This window comes from Anser anser (genome assembly GCF_964211835.1).
Source record: "Anser anser genome assembly, chromosome: 3".
NCBI classification, from domain to species: Eukaryota; Metazoa; Chordata; class Aves; order Anseriformes; family Anatidae; genus Anser; species Anser anser.
The window spans coordinates 53,176,078-53,191,195 of NC_139722.1; the positions used below are offsets into that span (position 1 = coordinate 53,176,078).

Genomic DNA, 15,118 nt, shown 5'->3' on the forward strand with positions numbered 1-15,118 from the left:
AAAGAGAACCAAACTGTAGGGCAAAAAATGTATCAAAAAAAAAAAAAAAAAACCTCTATTTACTGTTGAACAAGACCACCCACTGTGTTTGTTTTGATGATTTGTTCTTTTCTGGTATGTTTGGCATCCTATCATATTTATAATTTTAAACTATCAGTGGCAGTTTCCATATTTACTAAAACAGGCCTTGACTATTTAGTGCCATTATATTCCAAATTATATATATTTTTAATTATTACTTGAAGTGCTAAGTATTGTTAATAACAAAAATGTTCACAATTTAGTATCTATATGTGAATCAAATGCCAGTGTAATCATGTCACTGACACAGCCATATTCAAATAGTTTTAATATTGGTGTGGTTTTGAAGTGTAATCTAATGTAATGTACTGCTTCTCTTGTACAATGTACTAAGAAGTCAAGGATCAACAGGAGCCAGAACCCCACTCTCAGCAGCCACAGATGGTAGGGTTTGCTTCAATTAAAAAAAAAAAAAAATCTAAGACATCCAGTTTTGTTTAGAAATATTGGGAATGTGCGTAGTTCATAAATTCTAAATAGCAGGATGCCTGTGAAGCCCTGAGACAGCAAGTCAAGCAATTTTTATGTTGTCTTTTCTCTTCTCTTCTCTTCTCTTCTCTTCTCTTCTCTTCTCTTCTCTTCTCTTCTCTTCTCTTCTCTTCTCTTCTCTTCTCTTCTCTTCTCTTCTCTTCTCTTCTCTTCTCTTCTCTCTTTCTTTCTCTTCTCTTCTCTTCTTTTCCCTTTCCTTTTCCCTTTCCTTTCCTTTCCTTTCCTTTCCTTTCCTTTCCTTTCCTTTCCTTTCCTTTCCTTTCCTTTCCTTTCCTTTCCTTTCCTTTCCTTTCCTTTCCTTTCCTTTCCTTTCCTTTCCTTTCCTTTCCTTTCCTTTCCTTTCCTTTCCTTTCCTTTCCTTTCCTTTCCTTTCCTTTCCTTTCCTTTCCTTTCCTTTCCTTTCCTTTCCTTTCCTTTCCTTTCCTTTCCTTTCCTTTCCTTTCCTTTCCTTTCCTTTCCTTTCCTCTCCTCTCCTCTCCTCTCCTCTCCTCTCCTCTCCTCTCCTCTCCTCTCCTCTCCTCTCCTCTCCTCTCCTCTCCTCTCCTCTCCTCTCCTCTCCTCTCCTCTCCTCTCCTCTCCTCTCCTTTCTCCTTTCTCCTTTCTCCTTTCTCCTTTCTCCTTTCTCCTTTCTCCTTTCTCCTTTCTCCTTTCTCCTTTCTCCTTTTCCCTTTCCCTCTCCCTTTCCCTCTCCCTTTCCCTCTCCCTTTCCCTTTTCCTCTCCTCTCCTCTCCTCTCCTCTCCTCTCCTCTCCTCTCCTCTCCTCTCCTCTCCTCTCCTCTCCTCTCCTCTCCTCTCCTCTCCTCTCCTCTCCTCTCCTCTCCTCTCCTCTCCTCTCCTCTCCTCTCCTCTCCTCTCCTCTCCTCTCCTCTCCTCTCCTCTCCTCTCCTCTCCTCTCCTCTCCTCTCCTCTCCTCTCTTCTTCCCTTCTCAAGGAAAAAAATCTTTAATAAGAGGGATGGACAGGAATTATTTGCGAACCAGTTCCACATCTTCCTGTCACTGCCAGTGAAGCAGGCAAAGCACAGCTGGGCCCTCAGCCCCTGCCCAGCATTAGGAGGTGCCCAGCCCAGGCTCCCAGCCCTGCACTGCAGGAAGGCGCACGCCACCCGCCCTGACCTCTCCAGCAGCACTGGGCAAAGGCAGCTGTCCTGGGCTTGGGTGGGGTTGTTCTCTTCTAACAGCTGAGTCAGGGGACAGGCTGAGCCAGGTTTTAATAACCACTATCTGCAGCTATTGTATGCTTGTACGGACACTAACAACCAGAAAGCTGTGTGGATACTTTTTATTCCCCAAATTAAATGGAAGGTTTTGCTGTTTCTTTTCTAGTACAAAATGCATGTGGTAGTTGAAATAAATTTTAGGAAATATTTTAATAAAATGTATATTCAAAGATACATCATTTTGCTTTTTCCATAGTTTATGACTTCTAGATAAGCAGTTCAGCAGAAAAAGATAAGTTGATTTAAGTAATACAATTGTCACAAAAACATGTATTAGAACATGATGCTAAGTCAAATTTGAAGTGTTAGAGAAGAGCATAATAGTCTTCATTCTCAGGAGTTATACTGTATCTCCTAATGGAGAAGACAGAGACTTACTCTTTCTGCTGAGATACATGTTGCAGAACTTGTGCAATGCATAACACTGTTATTTCCCTCTGCAAAGCTGCCTCCTATTCACTTCCGTGTTCATCTCCATTCTGTTTCACTGCTTTAAATGTAGGCAATTATTTGTTCCCTCTCATTCCTTCTCCCCTAAAGGGGAGAGGTACGTGTTACTTTAGACATCGAAATGACACAATCTCTAAAATCTTATAAATTTAGTAAGCAACAAATGTAAGTATGGAGAGCAAAACAAGTGCAGCTAAGACACTTTCTAGGTGAACAAGCAGCGTGTCCCTAGGACAGGGAAATAGCAAATTCCTGCATTGAGAACTTATGCAATGAGGAATTTGTCTTCACTTTCTGTGTTTCCCAGCTTACATAGATGATTTATATTCTGTGCTGGAATAAACTATACAGACCCAGGACTGACACTGCTGCTCTTCCTTACAACTTTTCATGCTAAGGAGGGTGATGGCATGCAACCCATGTGCTCCACTTTTTTACATGTATTTATGTGTAAACATATATGGATATATATGTATATATATGTATAAATGGATATATATATATATAGCTTCACAACTTCAACATCAAATAATCTAGATAGTGGATAAGAATTGAAAAAGTGCATTGTCTAGTTAATCCTTTCTACAAGGTAACTTATATGAACAAGCCCTGCAGATGTCTTCTAACATTTCTGAACAGATTAAGAAAATGGTTTTGCCTTCTTAAAGATTAGGAAGAAGGGAGGGGTTTGTTTGTTTGTTTGTTTGTTTTATTATTTTATTTCAAATTTTACTTATGAAATTTTGAATTTTGAGTTAGTCTTTAAAGGTTGATGTAAAACTGGATTTTTTTCCCCATCAGAGGTAGCTGATATTTGAAAAGCTGGAATTTGAAAAAGAATTAATTAATAAAAATAAAGTAAGGATTTTAGGTAATAGGAAAAAAAAATGGAGCTCTCATATAAACTTTAACTCAACTTTGCCATATTAGTTTTTAATAATATATCATAAATGACTAATACATGTGCTATACATTTTTAAAAAGTGAGTTAATGAAAATGTCTATTCTGAATTCTGAGCAAATGTGTATGTGCAATAACTATGCATGCTCTTGTCTACTTCACAATCATTATGGTATTTGAATTTAGGGAAATCAGGAAATTAAAATCAAAGGCTCCTTGCAGCAGCTGTATGGAGATATGCTTGTTCAGAATGAAATAGTCTATTCACTTTACATAATAAGGTTTATACCTGAAATACTAAGAGATGTATATATTAAAAACAAAATTTAAAAAAAAATAACTTGCCATAACTGAGGATTAAAGAACTTTCTTTCCTTCTTTCTTTCTTTCTTACTTTCTTACTTACTTTCAGTGTCAGAGCTTGAGGTAAATGATGGCAGGAAGTTTTTCCCCACCACACTGCAGTGCTGATTTTCAGTGCAGAAGAGCAAATTCCAGTGAGTCTTATTTCAGTAGGTGTTGCTAGAGAGACTTAGAAGGTTACAGTCAGCTGCATGATGGCAGCCTGCTCGATGCAAGGAAGTTGTGTGCATTCACAGTTGTGTGCATTCACAGGTTAGGTCAGAGCATCTGGCTGGTGGCCCTCATCTCATCTATGCTTCCCTCCAGTGCTTCCCTTTTCCTGAAAACTTCAAGGAATGTTTGTCTGGCCATCTTACCCAGAAAGCTGAGCTTCTCCCATAGTACTTAGCCATTATTACAACCTAATGCTGTCAGCCACAACATCTTCCTGAGAGGAACGGTGCTCTCTGCCCAGCAAGCCACACAGCTCTGCATTTACAGATGCAGTCCAAAATAGGCCAAAACAGTCTCTTGTCACTGCTCAGGTTAAACCACTCTGGTTTAGATTAGCACGATTTCAAAAGTAATGAACTCTTCTGGAAGATAACCCAAGAAGAGCCTCTTAGCAGCTGAACAGGGCCAAAAGGATCCTTTGTCTTTCTGGCAGAGCTGCAAGCTCTGTGTGACTCCGCAATGTCCCTGGGGCAGCCCTTCCTCAGACAGAAACCTCTCAGTCTGCAAATTCTCCACGGCTGGAGCTGCCACTTTCTGAACACAAGCATGGTAGAAAAAAAGCTTGATTAGTTAAAACTCCTATTTCCTAAAAATTAGTTCAGTTCATACTGACTGTACGATGGACAGCCAGTACTTCAGTAAAAAAAAGGGATTTTACAAATGTCAAATTTTTGTACAGCAGCGAAGCAGAACCTGGTAAGAAAAGTTATAGACAGTTGCTTGAACTGAACTAACTGTATGTTCTTGAAATGATAATGTGTTTTGTTTTGATTTCTCAATTACCGTTCCTCTCCTGGCTTATTTGAATTTGAAATGGTTTCTGGAAAGGTTTGTCTCTCTCCATAATTATATGCCCTCTAGGAGGACTAGAATATTAATATTGATAGAGACGTCTGGGGACATTTGTCTGGATATTGGGAGCTCCTCGTTTATGAGGCTCTGGAGTCTGCTTACAAAACTAATGAGGTCCAGAATGCAACAGTTCTGGGGAGGGAATTCATTTCTTATCTTTTCATTTGCCCCCCCACCCCCAAGATCCCAGTTAAAAACAAACAAACAAACAACAAAACAAAAACAAAAACAAAACAAAAAAAAAAGCTTACAAAATATATGCAAGGAAGAAATGAAATTCAGTATTTTTGTCCCTCTTACCCTTCCAAAATAGAAATTCCTTGAGTTATAAATACATTTAATAAAATTATAGAAAAGGCTTCACCAAATCCATGCATGAACTATATCTAGAAATGAACTTACAGATGAATCATTTACCAAAAATAATGAAAAGAAGGCCTTGCTTGTATTTCATCATTTCAATGTTTTAAACAGAAATGCTTTGTTCATTAGCCAGACTATTCCTGGGAAGGTATAAAATTAATGCTTTGACAGATTTGAAAACAAATTGCTAAATCTGTAGTGATATGTTATTTTCAGTTCCTGTAGGACAGTAATAAAAACTTCCTAAAGAAACTTACTTGCTAACTGCTATAAAGGAAATAGTGATTTTCTTGCAAACAAGTAAAACTTCAGTCTACATATCCTAATGCTTGGCACAATTAATCTTTAGCAGCAGTGCTGATTTCAATCAAAATAAAGAGGTTTAGTGGAGCTAAAACTGTAAAACATTTTTAAAATTCATTTCTCTAAGAAGTTTGTGGCTCTTATATGCCCAGGACACTTTCAAAGTTCACTGTATCTTTCACTTTGGTCTTATTAGGCCTTATAAATGAGCACAAACACACAAGTCCATCATGAGAAAATGAAGCATTAGTAATTAGATAAGTAGTATTTATGCATTATTATGAAATAGGTATGGGGTTTTTGCTTGTGTGTGTGTGTGTTTTCCACAGGATGGTGTCCATACTTTCCTCTCCTTGTTTATGGTGTTCCTTTGGAATATTGCCAGCTTTAACTAATACTGTTATTTAGTTCTCCGCAAGAATGAGTACGTATATTTTGGGGTTAATGAGCAAAAGAAGGTTGTATCACTGGCTACATAAAATTAAAAAAAAAAATCCAGTTTTCAAAAGTGAATTTTAATTTTGATTAGTTCCTTTTTTGTCTCATTAACTACAATCCACTGCAAAGAAGGCAGAATGGTGCAAGGGCAGGAAGGGGAACTGATCTTCAGGCTCAGCACTTTCTGAAAAATAAGGTACAACAGCCAAAAATGGATACAGGCAAAATCACTAGTCACTTTGGAAGCCTTAACCTTTTATTTCATCACCTCATCATGGGAATAATGTGTTGCTTATCACTTTCCTGCAGCCATCCAGTCAGATAGGAGACTAGCAAGCACTGGTGCGTGTGCAGGACAGATGGATCTCAAGCTGCTTCCAGGGCACAGAAGTATTTCAAGGACGGCAAAACACACAATGATACCTGCATGAATCCTGACTAGAAGCTAATCCTCTCGTCTGGGGCATTTTCAAGGGAAGGACAGACAATTCCAGAGTCTCAGTAGCTGCTGGATCTCCCCATGAAAAGGGAAAAGAGCAGTGAAATTTCAGCAATTCATTAAAAATCTTTTTCAGTATAGTGGATGTCTGGGCATGATTTTTTGCCTCCATCTCATCTCAGTTCTTACAGTAGAGAGGAAATGGGTTTTAAGCAATATACTCCAGTTTGTCAGAGGCATACTCCAATAAGCAAGAGCTGCATAACTGCTGTGCCTTACCAGCGGAGGAGCATCAAAGTGTTCACCTGCTGCTCCAATGCCCCACCTGTGCCCCTGGACCACCACAGTTATGTCAAATAGCACAAAGCAGTGTGGGCACTGCTTCCCCTGGCACATCCCAGCACCCTGACAGCAGGCGTGCATGCAGGAGCGAGGTTGCCTCCATCCAAGCAGAGGCAAGGGGTTAGCCCCACTGAGGCATTAGCAGTGCTGCTTTGGTGAGGGCTGCTCTGGTGCTATTGCACATTATCCATCACCTGTTAGGCTCATTCAAGATGTAGTCTTGCCTCCATCAAGATCATGAATACTTACTTTCTTCATGGGGGACATGGTCTGTAGGGGAACTTATCTCATCCTGTCTCATTACCCTTACCACTGGAAGAAGCCCCAGGGGGATTTTACTTAGGCAGGTCCATTCTGTCTCACCTGTAAAACGATGTGGTTTCCTGCCCCAAGTCACTTGCTGAAAAAGAGGCCTTGTATTTCTGAAGTGAACTCGAAATGCCATCTAGGATCAGACTGTGCTTGCAAGCCAGGCTGGAACAAAAACAAGCTTTTATATTAATGTCCTCGGGGCCTAAAATGACATTATTTTAAATTACAGGGAGGCATATGACAGTTGTGGGTCATAATATCTATTTGTTTTACAATAGCCCATTGAGGTTGTAACCAGGGCTTTGGTAAACACGTACACACATCTGTGCTAAGTGCCTACACATAGTGATAGGCCCATCGTTAGGAGGAGGCAAGAGCAGGTATATAGAGAAGTGGCAATGTTTTTATTCTACTGCACAGCTCAAAGGATCAAAAAATACCAGTAACCCTAATAAGCCTAACTAGGTTTGTACAAGAATTGGCAGTAACAAGACTATCAGGAGAAAGATAGGAAGGAAGAGAAACGGACTACCGGGGAGCTGCACACAGACTGCAGTTGAGCCATAGCACATCTGAGGCTGGCATCACCCACAGGCACTTGGAATTTGTGTCTTACCGCAGCGCCTGCCCGGCCACGTCAGTGCGAGGTCTCCTCGGGCACTCTGGCGAGTCACCAGCAGGTTCTCGGCCCGGCATGTGACTAACACGCATTGTGTGGCCACACAACTTAAACAACAGTGCAGGATGGTGGTCCTGCGGGTGCTGAGCTGGTGAAAATCAACCTCAGTGCAGGCTCTGACCCTGGCCTAACTCTCTGTCTGGACATAACCTCAAGAGCTCACATGTTCAGGCCTCCATCTGGGCAGGTGTGACCAGTAAACAGATAGCAAAGCACGCCACAGTAAGCAAGCATGTGCAGTCTTTCCGAATAAACCATTCTGCTCCAAAGTAAATTACCATCAGTCGTCATCTGAATGGGAATAAGCTTCACTGATTACTTTTTGCATATTTGTGTAGAATGGAACCAGATGTTCCTCGGCCCATGTTATAAACCTGCAACTCACGGTTAAGAAAATTATGAAAAGAAGGATACTGAGTTGTGTTAGTGAGTTAGTTTATCTGAAAAACTGTATCTGCTTATGAATTACATTTCTGAATCAGAGCACATTTCCTAAGCTGTTAGACACAGCAATATGCAAATGGCCATTCCAGCAATACTAATACTGCCCCAGCGTGAGTCAAGGTTTTGTTGTTATTGTTACAAAGGAACAGTAATTGCCCCTCAGGAAAATTGCTCTGAATCACTGCTGAGGTTTGGGTGAGTGTGTTAATAGAATCCTTTTCTGGTTTTAATAATTTTAATTTTACTTGCTTGATGCTTTTGCATTTCTTGTTGTGGCATGCTTTTAGTCTGCAGCCAGGAATCCAGGCTGCAGTGATATATTAGACTTCAGAAGGAAGCAAGTTGCTCTATCTAAATCATCTGAGAAATTCTTTCTGGTTATCCAGTCTGTTTGAAATTGTCAGGACATCTCTCTCTCTGCCCAAGTTGTAAGACCTGAAGCATTAGCATCCCAGCCTGTATATGTGTGGCTTCCTGTTGGAGTAATATTTATAGCATTTCTGACCTTTGAATGAACTTCCAAGAATCAATAACAGCAAGATAGAAGGAAGGTCAGCAGCAGTTTTCCTCTTGTGTGAGTGCAGCCGAAATTATGCTCAGAATATCTAAGATACATTAGAAGGTCTCATAATCACGTTTATGCAGAATTATTTCAGGACATAGCTGGATTTCTTTAGCACTGTCATGTAGCCACTATTGCAAGGAAATAATACAATGCCAGAATCAATTGTGGCATTAATGGTTTTTAAGCTGTGATGTATTTTTCTTCACATGGCAGACCTACCACAAGAGGCCTTAACAGTCAGTGCTAAAGAATAATTTTCTTGACTATATTTTGCCACAGGGAAAGTGGAACTGGATTAGAAACCTTTCTTATTAGTGTCTTGCTGCAACTGAAACACCATTGAGGTGTACACTTTTTCCCACTTTAGATTATATAAATAAAACTGACAGTCACCACACATTTGAACTAGCTGTATGAACACGAGCAGCCGTATGAGATAGTTCAAGACGCAAGGTTTGCCTGATCCATTATCTCAATAACCTTACATCTGAAATATAAAGGAGCTTTCCTAATTCATCAGCTGTCTGAAGCTCCTTCCAAAATCAAGGTGTTCCTGTAATTAATTAAACATCTTGATGCTGTTTGCTGCCTCCATGTATAGAGGAAGAAACCAAGCCTTGAAATTTCCCATAATTTCACTGCCTGAAAATGAAGTTCTAGCTTAATTAAGTCTTTTACTTCTACAGAGCTGGAACCTCTAGAAAGTATTTCTTGCACTTTTTTGCCTACCAAGGAAGCCTGGCCAGCTAGTTGAGATTATAGATATAAATTAGAAGCCTGACTTCAGGATGCATCGAGTTAAGTGAGATGAATCCCATTGCTAGGGGTGACAGTAATGGGTCTCACAGAGCGAGAGGTCTTTTACCTTGTAATTAGAGTGAATTTTTTCAGTCAGGGCTGCCCCTCATGCCTTTCCTTAGAAGCAGCAAAGCAGAGTCTTGATCTTTGCTGGAGACACCTGGTGCTACTGTAACACATAGGGCTCATATTTGCAATTATAATATTGTTATTCTAAAAATCCTTTTATTAATACCTCCATTGTTCTCTACAATTTCCTGACTGAATGAATGAAGAGTTCATTGTCATAGACAGCGATAGCTTCAGAAATCTTGGCAAATTTCAAGAAAGTTTTTGTAGCAGCTCAAAAATGTTGTTTTGAGAAGTGCTCTTTTTCTATGTCCATGCTGTTTGAAAATTATGTCTACTTATTCAGTCAGCCTTAAAAATATGTCTAAAAATGCAGAGAAAATAAAACAAACTTTCTGGACTTTGACAACTTCAGTTTGATCAAAAGTTGTTTGATCAAAAGTAATTTAAAGGCCAGGAAATGTCAAATGGAGGAGGTTTCTTTTCATGGATGTTATTATACTTACTGTCATTAGGTTTCTGAAGGAAAAATAAAGGAAAAGATGATTCCACACAAGTTTTATGTGAACTGCTAGTTTTAACTTCTTTTTTTTTCTAGTTTCTTTGTTTTTTCCTAGTTTATAAAACACCCTTAATATAGAATTGTTTTATCTGAGAATAAATCTTGTGATTATTCCAATTCTTAGATGTATAATACTAAAGGATGGTAGACTGCCTGTATCTCTTCCCTTCTTTTTCCTTATTTTTTTTTCTCCTTCAAAAGGAGCAATGTATCATGTTCATCTTAAGTGCACTTCAACATAAAGCCATCTTGTCATTTCACTGTTCTTCCAAAATCTACATTTCAGTTTTCAGAAATCTCTGAGTGAAGTTTGTTCTCTCTGTCTCAGTCTTCTCCCTAACATATCTGAAGTACTTTGAAAAATTCTCTAAAACAGGGGAAATGATGTCCTTGATGTCCTGCCTAAGCCAGAGCAAAGTACTGTATTGGTTTCCAACCAATAAAATAGATATATTTGATTGAGACTGAATAACAAAATCACCCTTTCATTTAACCACATTGACAGACAAAAGACATTAATATTAACATTTCTGATTAAATTTGTATCATTTATCATTTCACTAAGGCTAGTATATGGGCTCCAGCAAGAAGCTGGTAAGAGTAGATCTGACAATAGCACATGGATCTGGATGAGTAATAACGTTACGTGGGCACCAGGACAGATACAGCTGCTTTGGGGCACAGTTAGCGGACAGCCTGGGAGTTTCATATCCTAATGATTCTTCCTGTTTGCTGACAGTTGTCATTTTGGATATATGGGAAGTTTACATCACCAGCAGTAATACTGTTCACTTCCCCAAAACTGGATGATAACTGGAACTGCTCATTGCATGTGCTGACCTAAGGCTGATTAATTCCCAAACGAACTACCTCGTCCTGTTTCATTGAATTTATGTCAGTGTTTAAAAGTAGAAACTAATTTTCCTGTAGGGAAAAGTACATGCTGTTATTGTCCGTCCTATCTCATGTTTCTCCTTAGCTCTTCAGCAGCTCCTCCATCAGTTTGCTCTGTGTAATTTTCTACCTTCACTGCTGTAGTACTTGGGAAGCAAAGCCCATGGCTTTGATTCCTCAGCTCTTCTGTAGCGCTTGCAGATGAGGCTCAGCTGCTTCTTTACTCAAACATGTCTGCCTACCCTTTTTATTTCCTACTTGCTGAACAGATAGCATGCAAGGTCACATCTTAAGTGCCACTTTGTATACAAGCCATCCCCATCTACCAAACATCACAACTGAACCCACAGCCAGTACCAGAACTTGAACCTCTCACCAGACACTGGAGCTGTTTTCATGTCAAAATAGACTATGTTCTCCAAGCTGTGCACGGGCAGCTTCTTGCACATCTTACAAATTCAGAAGCATGTGCTGCTCTCACTAACAGCAGGCAATTTTGCTTGTTGGTTCCAGAGAATGACGAGGAGCAGGAGGCTCTGTTGTCACTGGACAAGCCAGGTTGGTATTCCCAAGGTAATGCTATCCATCTTTATGAACTACTGAAGAAGATGACTGGCAAACTGGATCCCAAGGTATGTTAAAAGTGAGATTAAATCTTTGTGAAAATACCCTGTTTCAGTATAAAAGTCACCAGATGATCTTGTTTTACTGTTAATGATGTGTTAAGTCACAAATTTTTGTTCTGCATACGCTGCTTTGGTGTGGAGCAATTCCATTATGCATCAAAACTGACTGTTCTGTTCTGCTTCATTACTAATGATTACAGCAATGGCCTATCAATGCACAGTGTGAGCTTACTGCACACATTCCCCGCTGCATAATATTTCCTGCCTTGTTCATGGTGAAAAGTTCTGCGTGCACTCCCTGTACTAAGAGAAGTACTCGCTTCTTTTAGTAGTCCCTATACTAAAAGAAGGGTATGCAGTTGCTACTTATTTAGATGCGTGACAAAAGCTGCACGCGTTATACACTGCAGCTAAAGTTGCCTGTTTCTTCATCATCTTCCAGTTAACCAACTATTCCTCAATTATTTAGTAATGATGGGCCCTGTTCTAGAGTCCAAAATATCATACTATTCCTGATGAGTTAAAAGTTTTAAAAATTGCAGTCCAAAACTGGAAGGAGTATGTAAGTCTTTTTATTGATAAACATAAACTTTCTAGCTAAGATGCTTTATTCTGGGTGCATGGTCATGCATTTCTGCAGTTCTGTGGAGAATCAGATTATCATCACAAAATCAATCTCCTTGAGGAAATCGATCAAATAAATGAAAAGGTGGCCTCAGTGAAAAGTGGGATCATATTATTTTAATTACAGCTCTGGATGGATGAAAAGGCCACTGAAGGTGGTGGGACCCCAGTTTCCATAGTGGTTAGACTACCAACTGGGTACAGAAAAGTTCTGAATCACCAAGAGGCTCTGTGTTCTCCCTTGTCTCCAAAGTCATCCAAAATGCATTCCAGTTGCTCTGTGCATTTTCTTTTTAGTCTTTTCCACTGCTTTCTGGCAGGCTACTTCTGTCAGTCAAAAATCTCAGTGCTGTCCTGTGTGCTAGTCCCAAATGGGCACCCCTGAAGGGTCAGAGCAAGGAGGGGATGCGGAATCATTCTTTTCCTTACTGAACTGATTGAAGATAAAACTCCAAACTATGACATTAACAAGATCTGTGTTTGTCATGGCCAACTGTAAACACAGAGGAATTTTTATTAGGTTGTTTTAAAGCTCTTTTTCTCTCTCTGTGAGATACGGTTTGCTTGTGTTTTACTCATATACAAAGACCTTTTAATTTGCTGCTTCTCTCACAGGTTGTTTATTTTGGTGACAGCATGCACTCAGATATTTTCCCAGCTCATCACTATAGCAACTGGGAAACTGTCTTCATCTTAGAGGAGCTTCTAGGGGACAAAGTTATGGTGCCTGCAGAGACCGAATCTGAGCCCTTGGAGAAAAAAGGAAAATATGAGGTAAGGGTTCCTTGCAGATATTTCCTAGAACAGAAGAAAGCAAGTTACAGAAAAGCCTCCTGCATCCTGTACTGAGCATGAGGCTGCTTATCTCACCAGGCTGCTGGCAGCATCCCTCATAGACATATGCTCCTGGCCACCATCCTGTACCAGCTCAGTATTGTATGGGTGCCACAGAGCCTTCATTACCCTGAGATAACTCGCACATCTTAGAAAAAGATCTGTACATATGGTCCCTTATTCATAAAACAGTCTTCTATCCAGTAACAAGAACCTGCCCTGTGTCCTACAAGGAGAAGTTTCACAGGAGCTTATCAGGTGCAGCACTTGAACTCCACTGAGTTCATGATATTTCCCTGCATGTCACTGCAGTAATTTTTACTAGGTTGTTTTAAAGCTCTTTTTCTCTGTCTGAAATACAGTTTACTTGTGTTTTCTGTATAAACAAAGAACTTTTCATTTGCTGCTTTTTTTTTCATTTTTTAATTTGCTGCATAGGCTATTTATTTTGATGACAGCTGCACTCAGATAAGAGGAACTGTTCCTAAGACTGGTCAAATGAGAACTACCGACAGTTACCTCAGATAAATAATAAAATTTCCAGGTGGCTCACAGCTGAGAAGCAGACTCTTAGCATTACTGCTAGTCTTTAATTGTCCCTCGGTGAAATGTTACTACAGTTTATCCTTCTGTCCACTGCTGAAGAACAAAGTAGGTAAGGAACGGCACTCAGATGGCAAAGTTGTACCTCCAGTGTGTCATGCTGAAGAACTATAATCTAGTTCCAGTTTCAGCACAGGACCTCTGCAAACCTGCACCCAGATAACAAGAATAAGGAAATACATTCACTGAAATTATCTGCTTCTTAGTTAGACATATCTAATATTTTCCCCCACTATCCTGATTTCTAAACAAAGGACATTTAACTTAGTAAAATAAGGAAATGTAGTCATTAATGTTCAGCCTTTTTCCTGAAGTGTTGGGGGGGAAGAAAAAGTGAAGTCTCTTATCAAGAAAAATGTGTTCTTCAGTAAAAAAAAAAAAGGGGGGGGGGGAGGAACAATGAGTAGAAGTGCTACAGAGGTTAATATAATTCATTTTAATTAATTTATGTAGTAAAAATAACTCATTATCCTCCTAAAATCTTTTTTTTTTTCTCTGACTGGAGACTCAAGTATATGGCAGCTTTCAACATACATCTCTGTAAGCTTTAGCTTATTTTTTTTAAGTCAACCATTGGTTCTAAAGTGTGTTCAATATATGCTTTTGAAACATATATGTTTAAACAAGCAGACAGCACAGGTTTATTTTCCTGGAAAGCAAGAGTTATTGAGTGATGTGTTTCTAAGCCCTTGGTGATGATTTGTTTTTATCTTGTTGCGATACCTCTGGCTGACTCCTCACAAGATCCATCTTCTCTATCACTGCAGTTACCAACCAGGAAATTGAAAATTTTAGACAGGTGTTTGACATTTCACTAAAGCTGTAGCAGTCGTGATAACAGATGGCAGCATCTCAGGGACATACCACCTCTACCATACAAAACCCCTGGTCAGTTTACATCCGCTGCCAGTGACAGCGGGTAAGCAAGGGAGAAATGAATTGTGTTGATTAAAGAAATCTGAACCAAGGGGGCCGTGGTAGGTCAGTGGTGTTATTTCATTACCATGCTGCTCACTGGAGTCTGAACAACAGGTCACATCCATATCTCTGCAGTTGACTGGCCGCTACTAACTTAACTGGACTAGTTCAAAGAGACTCCCTTTACAAGCCCAGGAAAGTTTTATTTTCATTCCCCTAATCAACTTCTCCCATTAACCCTTCGGTTAGGAAGGGAGGAAAGCCAACTCAAAGGACTGGACAAAGTCAGGTATTGTTTGAAAATTAGACAGTAGCAAACTAGATTTAGTATTGTTCATTAGCCTTCTCATTCATTTCTCAAAAACACACACTACTGCAGATTTTGTGTGCCATGCTGTGTGTGCAGAGAGGGACTAAAAATTTAATTCAAGACACAATCCTCCCTTCTATCATTCTTCACAAAATATTATTAAATAAATGGAGTATTGCCTCTAATTTGCAATTGCATTTTTCAGAAAGAAATAACAAAAAAACTTTTCAGTTGCATGGTTGGTATTTCATCACTAACAGAGAGGGGGAAGAAAACAACCCCCTTGCACACAGACTGGGAGCCTAGTAATTTCCATTTTCATTAACAGTTTTTGTCTTTTCCACTTCAGTTAAATGCCTGATATAAGCCAGATACACACAACTGTGAAATTATGGAAACAACTACAGTTCTTTTGAGTGTATGAGTC

The 15,118-nt window shown here is 39.5% G+C and overlaps 1 protein-coding gene across 1 annotated transcript in view; it reads left to right on the forward strand.

Annotated features, from left to right (window-relative positions):
• The window catches only part of LOC310896699 (dermatan-sulfate epimerase), a 202,226-nt gene that overhangs the window by 122,628 nt on the left and 64,480 nt on the right, over positions 1 to 15,118 (forward strand). Inside the window, exons 9-10 of the mRNA XM_083829313.1 lie at positions 11,290 to 11,408; positions 12,642 to 12,800. Of these exons, the coding sequence (XP_083685439.1) occupies positions 11,290 to 11,408; positions 12,642 to 12,800 (278 nt within the window). The remainder of the gene's footprint in view (positions 1 to 11,289; positions 11,409 to 12,641; positions 12,801 to 15,118) is intronic.